This window comes from Octopus bimaculoides, chromosome 11 (assembly GCF_046866305.1).
Source record: "Octopus bimaculoides isolate indiv1 chromosome 11, ASM4686630v1, whole genome shotgun sequence".
In the NCBI taxonomy this organism is placed as follows: Eukaryota; Metazoa; Mollusca; class Cephalopoda; order Octopoda; family Octopodidae; genus Octopus; species Octopus bimaculoides.
This window is the reverse complement of record NC_142938.1, coordinates 8,267,903-8,280,533: the sequence shown is the minus strand read 5'-3', so window position 1 is coordinate 8,280,533 and position 12,631 is coordinate 8,267,903. Positions and strand designations below refer to the sequence as shown.

Genomic DNA, 12,631 nt, shown 5'->3' with positions numbered 1-12,631 from the left:
AATGACTTAAAAAAATTTTAAGATCTTTGTAATGAGTGGGGAAAAAAATTGGGCGATAACCAAAAGAGTATGATGAATACAAGTGGCCAAAATGGTGTTATTCGATCCAAAATACAAACACATTAAACTAAGCAGCTGAAACAGTTTTGTTTCTTTTCCATTATTTATCTATCCATCCAAACTATACCTGTATTTACCTCTCTAAACACATGAAAGACTACATCTACAATGAAGACCTTTTCAAGCCCACTGCCACAAACTTTTACAACCCTGATTGATTAAGAATCAAATTTTCAGCCTGCTGGAGCCTAGCAGCAGGTATAAAAAGGGGAATTTGACAAGACAGTCAGTCGGACGCTGACACTCGTTGATGCTGCATCAAAGAGGCCAGGGAATAGAAGAAAGAAGACATGCACCCAACACCAGAGCTGAAGACACCGCCGAAAGGGGGGGGGGCCCACGTCAAAACGGTAGAGGAGAAGGGGCCAAAACTGGACGTGGTTCCTCCTGTTGATGCCTTGAGCTAACTGGATCCTATAAAGGAGCTGTTGTGGTAGCAGACCACGAAACATGGTTGAAATTCCTTTGTCAAGTTAAAAGAGATCATCATTTAACATGTTTTCCAAGCTGGCATGGGTTTGGACAGTTTGACAAGAACTGCAGAGCCACAGGTCTGTACCAAGTTCCAGTGTCATTTTTGGCAGGTCTTCTACAGCTGGATTTTCTTCCTAACGCCAACCACTTTACTGTGTACTGGGTGTTTTTCCATGGTATTGACACAAGTGAGATCGCCAAGTAACTTACAAGACAAGGAAAACGCCTATTAACTGAGAGGGGGCAAATGTATTTGAGAGGCAGAGCGGTAGTTTTTATGCCTTGTGTTGAGAGGCTAATGTATAATTTTGCTAGAGAGAAGATACATGGCTACCTTCCATTATAACGACTAATAGAACAAACTATTTGTATAATAAGCTCAATTGACGCTATCCTTAATAAATATTTTTAGGTCTGCCAAATGACAGAGAAAACTGACAGTCAAAGCTTTTCCTCGAATGATTTTTTTTTTTTTTAAAGAAAACTATCCGTAGAACTACTGGTAAGGAACGAGCCCCTGGATTATTAGCTAGCAACTGTTGCTAAGGAAGGGAGTTAACCATGTGTGACAATAACCGGAAGTATTAAGCATGAGGAATGGATAAAACACAATTCTGTCGATTTCGTTCTTTATTTCACAATACACATTTCTCTGAAATTATATAGTCAATATAAATATACATATACAGATATATACTTTATTGAGAATATACTTTTGTAAGCTGAAATTACCAATATTCACTGCTGTCAATACTTTACTATTGGTCAGCAATGTAATACCAGTTATCTCCCATCGTTGTTCGTAGTTAACAAATCTGTTTGTTTCTCTCTGAACAAGTGTCAACTTTCACCTCCTGATAGTATGATCATTACTCGTACAGTAGAGATTTTATTATACGAAACTGTCTATTTTTATACACACGTTTTGTACATTTAAATTTTTATATTATGGAGAAAAAAGAGATCCCACACGAAATGGATTCGAATACTTGCGTTGCAGAAGGTAAAATATATGTTATTATTTAACGTTTCAAAAAATATATATTTCTGTCTCCCGGTTTCGGCATGGTTTGTTTGTTTGTTTTTTTCTTTCTTTTTAGCGGAATAAGTTTTCTATCGACTTTTTCTAGCACATCTTGGCTCCTCGTTTGATCTTGAGTTCCTATTCTACCGATCACCACCAAAGGATCCACGGACGTTCTGTTTTTCCCTTTCACTCCTGTTGTAATCCAAGGTTCGCATTACCAAATGGATCTATCCCTTTGGTCTTTTTAGCTTGTGCATGGCCTATTCATATTTGCTGGCGATGAGTTCCTACTTGGCTTTTACACCAATGTTCTTTGTCCACAGTTGCTGGATATCTAATATTTTAGAATCAGTGGTTCCCAAACTATGAGTCGCGAACGGAATCTTAGTGGGTCGCAAAAAGTTATAAGATTACGCATTACCTTTGATTAACTGCTGTCTATCGAGACAGTTCAAGACTCATGTTTTCAATACCAGACTGGTTGTTTTATCAAGCAGTAGGCTTTTTTTCACGAACTTAACAAATCAGAGGTGGTCATTTTCTCAAGTTATTTATTCGTAACGTAATCGTAAAAAGGAAAAGTCTGTTTTTACCTATTTATAGAGAACTTTAACTCTGCGCAGTACAACACTGATCGGGCCGATAACAGTTACTGCTTCGAGGTTTTGTATTAGAGTTAATACCTACCCATAGGGTATGGAGACATCGAAACAGTTATAAAACATTTTGTTTCACATTTAATATAAACGAGGCCCTCTCACAGGTCTCAATAAAAATGTAATCTGAAATAAATTTGTTTCTTTCATTAATGTTTTTACCCAGTAGAGTTAAGTGGGTCGCCATAAACTGGTGCCATAAATAGTGGGTCGCGTCTCTAAAAAGTTTGGGAACCACGGTTTTAGATTATTGCAAAACACCTGTTTTTGAATGTTTGGAAGTTTTCTGTGGATATCTGCGTCCATTCTCCTCGTCGCAACACATCTGACATTGTTACTGCTAAGTATATTGTCTTCGTCTCTAGATACCGAATTGTCAAATTTCGAAATTCTCTTTATGAATATTAGTTAACTGACAAACGAACCTCAGAATTAGTTGAAAGAGAAATTATGTTTCCATGTTTTGCTTGGATATATATATATATATATATATATATATATATATATATATATATATATATATATATATATATATATATATATACGAAACTAACCACATCAACATGTGGCGATCATCTAACTAAAGATCTTTTTGCTATTCACCATCTTCTTACGTAATACACAAATACACAACACAGGCAAAGATTTTAGAAGATTTTTAATAACAACAATGGTGACTATCGATTTATTTAGGAAAAGCTTTAATCATTTAAGATATACGCTGGCATCAAGTAAAAAGAACATAGACACATATGTACTATCACACAGAAAGTTACTGAATCGATTCCATACAGGTAAGTCATGAAATAGGACAAGGTTACATATATTCTGATGCAGGTGTTGTTTGTTGTTGGTCAATTTACCCTTCCGTGTTTGTTATTATTGGCTAATGGAAAGAATGGGCTTCATTTGGAGTGGTATACATACTTTCAAGTTCAAAAGATGCAACAAAAGACGAATGGACACAGCTGGACATTTCTAGGATTTGCAGGAACTCTTTATAAAAGGTTTCGGCTATTTCGGATTTCGGCGATCTTTCGGTACGATTACCTAAATATCGGCGATTTCAAAACAAATTGACTTTTCGGCGCAAATATATACGTATACATATTTCTTTTCTGTATGTATGTGTGTGGAATGTAGATAACAAAAGCAATGCCACATTTTAAACTTGAGAAAAGCTTTGCATATTTATAATGTGCAACTTACATATGCATGTATGTGTATGCAGCTAGGTTCTTACCTGCTTCATTTGTGTATGTAAATTCCCAAGAAGAAAATTAAATCACCGTCGAAAAAGCCGTATTAGTGATAATATTTCATGTGTTTACAGTTGACAACACGTGCTGTCAAGCTTGAGACTCAAAACGATTGAATGCCAATTGACTCTCTGCTGGCTAAAATATAATCCAAGCTTAGAGAATTTCTACACAACTACACGATGGGCTTCTTTCAATTTGCATCTAGCACATCTACTTCACAAAGCTTTTGTCTGCCCAGGGCTGTAGTTGTAGATACTTTCCCTAGGTGCCATGCGGCAGGACTGAACGCAAGACGATATGGTTGGGAAGCAAGCTTCTTAATCACATGGCCGCATCTGTGGCTATGTAGAGAAGTGATGTAAAACAATAAATGAAAGAATGTTAATCCAATTTTTTCTTTCTTGTGCAGCACAAATGGAACCCAGTATACTAACATCGAGTGGGATCCAAACTGTCAATCAAAATAATGTTAACTCTGAAATTGAATCTAATTTGTTGGATGGTCTGAAGAATTTAAGTGTACAGGATGAAAATTTGAAGCTAGCCACAACACATCTCAGAAATCCAAAGTAAGTTTTTACTTTTCTTTTTATCAATTGCTGTGACCTGATAGATGTGTGTGGGGGCATGTGCCCACTTATGATTGCAAGATCATGGTTTCTATTCCTAGGCCAGGTGGTGCCCTGTGTTCTTGAGCAAAACACTTCATTTCTTGTTGCTCCAGTCTCTACTCAGCTGGGAAAGGGTAACCCTGCAATGGACTGGTGTCCCATCCAGGGGGAATGTTGTAATCTCAATCATTATACGCTATGGAAACCAACTTATAAGGTTAGTCACTTGGTCTAAGGGATGATGATGATGATGATGAAGGAAGGTAATATTTCCCAATGGCTAGATATGTTTTCACAGAATATTGGAAATGAATGACATTCATTTACAATTAAATGAAATCACAATCAAGGGAGACAAACATGCATGCATACACACGCATGCAACGGGCTTCTTTCAGTTTCCGTTTACCAATTCTTCTCACAAGGCTTTGTTTGAAAATAAAAATACAAATCTAAAAGATATTTCTATAAAAAGTGTTTTTGTATTAATATAAATTTTAAATTTATGATCATCATCATCCTTTAACGTCCGTTGTCCATGCTGGCATGGGTTGGATGGGTTGACTGGGCTGGCACGCTGGAAGGCTGCACCAGACTTCAGTCTGATTTGGCATAGTTTTCTAGGGCTGGATGCCCTTCCTAACGCCAACCACACTGAGAGTGTAATGGGTGCTTTTATGTGCCACCAGCACGGGTGCCATTTGTGTGACACCAGGGTGTGTTTACGTGCCACTGGCAAGGGTGCCAATTTGCATGACTCCAGTATCTGCCACGACTGCTATTTTGCTTGGCTTGATGAACCTTCTTCTCAAGCATGACATAATGCTAAAGGTCTCGATCAATGCCTCGGTGAGGCCCAGCGCTCAAGAGTAACTCCACTGCTTTGCCCCCATGAACACTCAAAAGATGTTCTTTACATACCACCAGCATGGGTGCACTTGGCTTAATGGGTCCTTGTTTAATTTATTCCTGCATATTCTCTTATAATCCTATGTAATTATAAATTAACTGTTATTTTATGTATATATTTTGTAACTCCTTTGGTAAAAAAAAAAAATGTATTGTTTCTACTTACAGCCGAAAATTGTCCACGTCTAAAACTGATAATTCTGATCACAAATTAGATTCTTTGACAAGGGCAACAAAGCTCCTTCAGAGTAATGATATATCAAAGATTGTTGTTTTAGTTGGAGCTGGTCTCAGTACCAACAGTGGTATCATGGATTTCAGGTATTCTAAAAGTTTCCTTATTGTCTTTATCTTTTTTTTTTTTTAATACTATTTATCTAAGGTAGGGGCTCACATATGTAATATAGTGGGTTGAAAACTTTGCATTAACTGAGGCTACCTATGCAATGAGTGCACAGAATCTCTTTCTCTGAAAAAAAATAAAGTTTTTGAACTCACTATTTTATATATGTGGGACCCTGCCATATGTGTATTTAGTGTGTAGAATGCCCTCCTGAGGTACTTTCCTGTGACTGTGTTGCTGCTGCTTGACAAGACCCATTCATCTAAACAAAAACGAGGCCCTAAAGACTTGCCATTTGTGGCAAGTCGCGTTTCTTCTGACTCTTTACATTCTGAGTTCAAATCTTTACTTTTTATTCCTTCAATGTCAATAAAAGAAAGTACCAGTCAAGTACTGGAATCACTGTAATTGGCTTGTCCCCCCCCCCCCCTTCTCCTAAAAAATTGCTGGCTTGGGGCTTCGCAATGGACTCGTGTCCCAATTAGACGAATCTTGTGGTCTCAGTTACTTGTACATCACGGAAATGGGGTAACTGGTCTTATGAGTGCTGGGGTTCAGGAAGAATAAAGAAAAGTTGTCATTATTATTTTATTGTTATAATATTGTATTTTTAGTTGTTTTTTTTTTTGTCTTTTTTGATTATCAAGTGTTTGAATTAGTTTTTAAATTCTTCTTCCACAGGACTCCCGGAACTGGTCTGTACGACAACTTACAGCAGTATAACATTCCATACCCAGAAGCAATTTTTGATATAGATTATTTCAAATACAATCCAAAGCCATTCTTTGCCCTTGCTAAAGAACTGTATCCCTCTGTAAAGTACCGTCCAAATTACAACCATTATTTTCTCCGTCTTTTACATGATAAAGGACTATTACTTCGATTGTATACTCAAAATATTGACGGTCTTGAACGATGTAAGTTTTAAACATTTCAATCAATTTTTGTTGATTTCTTTTTCCACTAAGATTTGTGAGTTTTTTTTTTTTTTATGTTCATCTCTGAATTTTATTATCGTGCAAGACAAATCCCCTCACCTGAGTGGGGAGTAGCATTACAGGAAATGGTTTTGTGTTAGGTGATGCAAGGTTAAAACAATTTTACATCAAACTGGCTATATCTAACCTCTCACACATATCCTACAATGTTCTTGAGCAAGACACTTTACTTGACATTGCTCCAGTTCACTCAGGTGTAGAAAGGAATTGGAACATCACTGATGTCAAGCTCCATTGGTCTTTGTCTTTCCCTTATCGTCAGTGGTATGTAGAGAGAAGACTTTGGTCAGCCTGAAGCTATAGTATAAGACGCTTGTGAAGGGTATCACATTGTGGGACTGAACCCAGAACCATGTAGTTGGGAAGCAAGCTTCTTACCACACCTGCATCTGCACACAGCCACACTGTTACTTTTAAAATGTAACAAAGACATTATTTCCAAAACCCAGTACTCCTCTTTCATCTGTTGTTTTCATATCTTCCAGTGTCTGGAATTCCTTGTGCAAAACTCATAGAATGCCATGGAACCTTTGCACATGCCACATGCCTCTCCTGTAGAAAGAAGTACAAAGGAAACGAAGTCAAGGTTTGTTGAATCTCTAAAAAATCTTTTATCTCTGAAAATATATTTTGGCGAAGTATATTTAAGCTACTTCAGATAATTTTATTTTTACAATAATTTTGTGGGGTACCCCCTAAAATATCCTTCCTGTAACTTAAGGGTCTGCCCTGACATATCCTCTATTTGCAAGACACCTGTTTCTGTCCTTCTATCATACTTTAAATTCTCATCACCTGGCATAAAGCCACCTCCCTCAATACTATGTCCCAGTCAGACGAGAGATGTCTCAACTTGTCTTGCGAGTTACTTCATGGCTGCACTAGTGGTAGCACCATGTAAAAAGCATCCAGTGCACTCTGTAAAGCACTTGGTGTTAGGAAGAGCTTCCAATTGTAGAAATCATGCCAAAGCAGATTATGTGCACTGGAGCACATATATGAGGTTGTTGGAGATGCATGAAAAAAGTCCCTTATGTAAAAAGTGCAGTGGTTGGGTCTGGTGAAGGTGGTGGTGTTGGAAAGAGAAGGGCTTTAAGAAACGAATGGAGTGTAGGAAAGGAAAAACTGGGGATGAAGAGGCTGCATAGGTTGCAGGTGTGTTTAAAGGAGAGACTGGATAGGAGAAGAAAGAAACAAGAGGTGGTAAGGTCTTCTATTTTCATTACTTTGATGACAAGCAACTCCCACAAGCTTAACACATCATTTGATAACCTGTTGTTTTTTTTTTTCAGCATGCTATCTTTAAAGAGGATGTTGCTAAATGCAAACATTGTAAGGTAAGATTTACTTTATGTCACTTTCTTTATGTTGTTTCTTTCTGTATAAAATATCTTTAAATTTTTTTAAGTTTGAGATAATTGATGCTCCAATTATTATTATTATTATTATAATATATTTCCCCCAATCATATGGTCTTGGGTTCAATTTCACTGCACAGCACCACAGGTGGGTGTCTTCTGCTATAGCTCCAGACTGATTAAAGCCATGTGAGTGGATATGGTAAACAGAAACTGAAAGAGGCCAATTGTATGTGTGTTTATGTGTTTTGACATCACATGATGGTTGTAATTGAGCATCCTCATTGAGCAGAATTTGAACTCAGATTGTAAAAATAGACAAAATACTGCTCAGCATTTGGCCCAGCACTTTAAGGATTCTGCCAGCTTGCTACCTTCTTTCTGTTAACATTTAATAACATTTTTCTTTATTTTATATTTTAGGGAATTGTAAAACCAGACATTGTGTTCTTTGGAGAAGATCTTCCCAAAAGTTTCTTCCAATATCACAAAGATATGTCGAGAGCAGAGCTTGTACTCATAATGGGGACGTCACTCGAAGTAAGAAATATCTTTTTATCTCAGATATTGGAATTTTTTGGTTGCTGTCATAGATTTGGAGATTTTGAAATTTGGTGTATAGATGTAATTTTTCTTGCTGGGATTCTTTTATTCCAAAAAAAAATTAAGGAAAATTTTACAGAGGTTCAAAGTTTGACCATTTTTAGTCAATCAGAAAACAGGAATTGGAAGTCGGCATTTTCTGTATGATAACCATCTGTTACAAAATGATTCTCACCAAAACTAGTGGTGGTGGTGAAAGTGCATGTACAGTGACCTTGTTACAATGGAAACAGGACTGGCTACAGCTTTGCTTGTTGCTATGGAAACAGACACCAGTGTGAAATGTACAGTCATCCACACTGTAAAGTGGTTGGCATTTGGAAGGGAATCCAGCTGTAAAAACCATGCCAAAACTGACCTCACCCGTACTGGTGCCACGTAAAAAGCACTCAGCCCACTCTGCAGAGTAGTTGGTGCTAGAAAGAGCACCCAACCATTACAAAAAAAAAAAAAAAAAACATTCCAAAACAGACACAGAAGTATGGTGCAGGCTTCTGCCTTACCAGCTCTTGTCAAACCATCCAACCCATGCCAGCATGGAAGGAGGACGTTAAACGATGATGGTGTGTGTAATGGTGGCTTTCAATTGGCTAAAATTACTCAAAATTTGCAAACCTTAAAAACTATTACCTTTTATTTAATAATTTATTGACAAAAAAACCTGTAAAGATTCATAAAACCTATTCAATTCTATACGAGTTAATATAAACATTGAATTGGACATATTACTAATAATGGATTTTATATTATATTTGTTAGGTTCACCCATTTGCTGGCATTATTGACTATGTACCATCAACTGTTCCTCGAATACTTTTTAATATGAAAGCTGTTGGACCTTTCAGGACGTCTTCACGTGCAAATGACTTTACTGTGGCAGGTACAGACTGAGTTTCTTTGAAAGATCTCCCCAACACCCAACTTCTTTTTCTATTTAATTTAATTTAATTTTTAAATTTAATTTTTTTCATTAATGAGTGGTTGTTGAAATATAAGGTATAACAATATTGAACTATTGATTTTTTTTTTTTTTTTAGTGAGTTTTCGATAATTTCTTTAACCCTTTCGTTACTGTATTTTGAGATGCTCTGTGTTTCTTTCAATTACTTTAAATATAACAAAGAATTTAGTCAAATAACTTTGTTATCATTAAGCTAGTGTTAGGAACATAAATTGTGACTTAAGTTTGGTGGAAGATTTGGATCTTTTTTAAAACGGGGGCCACATTTTTCATTAACGAAACACTTTGAAACTTGGAACACTGGTAGAATGTGTCATATAAAACATCTTTTTCTCTTAGTCTTCTTAAAAAAAAAAAAGAAATCCATAAATTATTCCATGTTAAAGTTGTCGTATTTCTGTAATTTCAACCAATCACTGACGTCCATTCAGCCGATATACATTAAGTGCCGATTACATAAACAAACGATTCTGAAACAATTAATCCTAACCCTAACTCTAACCCTAACCCTAACCCTAGGGTTAGGGTTAGGGTTAAAGCAAATTTAAAATGAAAAAAGCAAATAAAACGAAGGTATGGAGATTAAATACGCTTTACATCGCTTAATCATCCAAAGGAGTAAATGTAAACAACTGAATACTTGTCAGTGATTGGTTGAAATTATCGAAATAAGACAATTTTTTACATGAAATAAATTCGAATACAAAAATATTTTTCTGTTCTATAACACAAAATAGATAAGTATACGAAGTTTGAAAGTCTTTCGGTACCAAAAACACTACGTAAAACATTAATGAAAAATGTGGCCCCCGTTTTAAAAAAGATCCGAAGATTTTAATTCAAAACAGCTGGAAGCCCTTCCTAACACTAATAAATTTAAAGAAAATCCCATCATATGTCTTATCTGGTGTCAATCCAAACTGTTTTATAATGAAATTCCTTGTTGTTTTATAATGAAATTCTTAAAATATCTAACTTCGTTTGCATTTTCTGCTTTTAGGGGATCTCACTGAATCCTTAGAAAAGTTAGTCACTCAGCTCAATTGGGAAGCTGAGATATTGAAACTGTTAACAGATGCTGAGGGCAAGAAATACGTAAGTATTACATTGGAGTATCTTATTAATTTATTTGCTCACTGATGCTGGTAGCACATTAAAAGCACTGGTGCTGGTACCACATAAAAGTACCCAGTACTCTCTGTGAAGTGGTTGGCTTTAGGAAGGGTATTCAGACATAGAAATCAAGTCAAAACAGACAGTGGAACCTGGTGTGGCCCTCAGCCTTACCAGCTCTGATCAAACCATCCAATCCAGACCAGTATGGAAAATGAATGTTAAGCTGTCGTCGTCGGCAGCGGCGGCGGCGTCTAGAATTCACTTTTCCATTTTTGTATGGATTGGACAGGGTTTATTGCAGCAGAACTGGTGGATTTAGTTATGTTGACCCTATCCCATTTTATAGTTTCATTCACATTTGAAATGCCTGTAGGGCATCCCATCCTGAATTCCTCAAGGACTACATGCACTAAGATGGCAGCTGATGAGAGAACCCTAGGGTGTCTTTCATCTTTTAATTGCTGGAGCACAACTGTGAAGGATTTTAGTCAAACAAATCAAGCATTGTACTTATGGTCTTAGCTCTGGTATTTATTCTATCGGTCACTTCAGTTGAACTGCTAAGTTAAAGGGCGACATAAACAGACGAACACCAGTTGTCAAGCATTGGGAAGACGAACACATGAACACACATGCACGCACACACATACACAACAGGCTTCCAAATAATTTCCATCTCCCAAATTCACTCACGAGGCATTGGCCGGCCTGGGGCTATAGTAAAAGTCTCTTGTTGCTCAAACTGAACATAAAACCATTTAGTTGCAAAGCAAACTTCTTAACCACTCAGACATTGAACTTATTGCCCACTCTGGACACGCTTACCATATCCTCATGTAATTCTTGTTCTTGTGTTCGTTTATTGCTCAAGGGATGTAACTCTATTTACTTTGCAAATATTTCATTTGTATAGTAATGAAATATTGTTTTCTTGCTTTGCAATCACGTGGTTTCAGAATCATTCACAGTGTGTGGCACCTTGGGCGAGTTTCTTCTATAATAGCCACAGGCTGACTAATGCTTTGAGAGTGAATATGGTTGACAGAAACTGTGTGGAAGTCTGTCATGCATATATATCTACTCTTTTACTTGTTTCAGTCATTTGACTGTGGCCATGCTGGAGCACCGCCTTTAGTCGAGCAAATCGACCCCAGGACTTATTCTTTGTAAGCCTAGTACTTATTCCATCGGTCTATTTTGCCAAACTGCTAAGTTACGGGGACGTAAACACACCAGCATCGGTTGTCAGGCAATGTTGGGGGGACAAACACAGACACACAAACACACATACATATATATATATATACACAAAAATATATATGATGGGCTTCATCAAGGAAGTGCCCTAGCATGGCCACAGTTCAGTGACTGAAACCAGTAAAAAGATAATTGGAAAAACAGATGTGGAAGTTTAGATATAAAATATTCTTATTGGTATTATCGAATTTATTTTCAAGTGATAAAGTATTAATTTTATTTTCACCCTTTTTTTTTTTTTTTTGTCTCCAGGCAAACAAATTCCATAAGGAGTTCAAAGAATCAAACACTTCTCTTAAAGAATCTGATCCAAAACTTGAAAATAGTGAACAGAACTCCCTAGAGTCAGAGAAGAAGACTCCAAGCATTAGATCAAAATCCAAAAAGAACAATCCAAATACAAGTGAAAGCAGTAGAGATGTTTGTTCTAAAGACAACCAGGAAAAGACAACAACACCATAGAAAATACAAACAAAGAAATTTGTAAATAATTTTTTTGAGAAAATCTAAAGTTTTCAATATTTAGTATCTTTTATTTAACAAATAAATTTCTATTTTGAATTCTACCTATTTTTATAGTGTATATATGTATATATATATATGTGTGTGTATATATATATATATATATGTATATGTAATGTGTATATATATATATATATATATATATATATATATATATATATATATATACTTACTATAAATGATGTGATTACTATGATTATATATATATATACATATATATATATATACTATAATTATAAATATATTTACAATACATATATATATATATATATATATATATATATATATATATATATATATATATACAAGTATGTATATGGGTTCACATACAATGAAATGAATTCTAAATTCATATTCCATATCAGAAAATAAATTCTAACAACAACAACAATAATAATAATAGTAATAATTGTA

General features: G+C 35.8%; 1 protein-coding gene across 4 annotated transcripts; it reads left to right on the top strand.

The window, feature by feature from the left end:
* The first annotated feature begins 1,161 nt into the window (after positions 1 to 1,161).
* Positions 1,162 to 12,261, top strand: LOC106880884 (NAD-dependent protein deacetylase sirtuin-3). 4 transcript variants are annotated; one of them, XM_089359386.1, is made up of 10 exons: positions 1,162 to 1,597; positions 3,949 to 4,108; positions 5,228 to 5,380; positions 6,084 to 6,319; positions 6,886 to 6,986; positions 7,693 to 7,737; positions 8,182 to 8,298; positions 9,121 to 9,241; positions 10,323 to 10,417; positions 11,948 to 12,261. In XM_089359386.1, exons 1-10 carry the CDS (start codon positions 1,543 to 1,545, stop codon positions 12,155 to 12,157), a joined length of 1,293 nt encoding a protein of 430 aa, XP_089215512.1. In that variant the 5' UTR covers positions 1,162 to 1,542; the 3' UTR covers positions 12,158 to 12,261. The 4 variants fall into 4 exon arrangements, with proteins under 4 accessions (XP_089215512.1, XP_089215513.1, XP_089215510.1 ...); XM_089359387.1 differs by lacking the exon at positions 1,162 to 1,597 and adding an exon at positions 1,700 to 1,828; XM_089359384.1 differs by lacking the exon at positions 1,162 to 1,597 and adding an exon at positions 2,833 to 3,071.
* Positions 12,262 to 12,631: the final 370 nt, after the last annotated feature.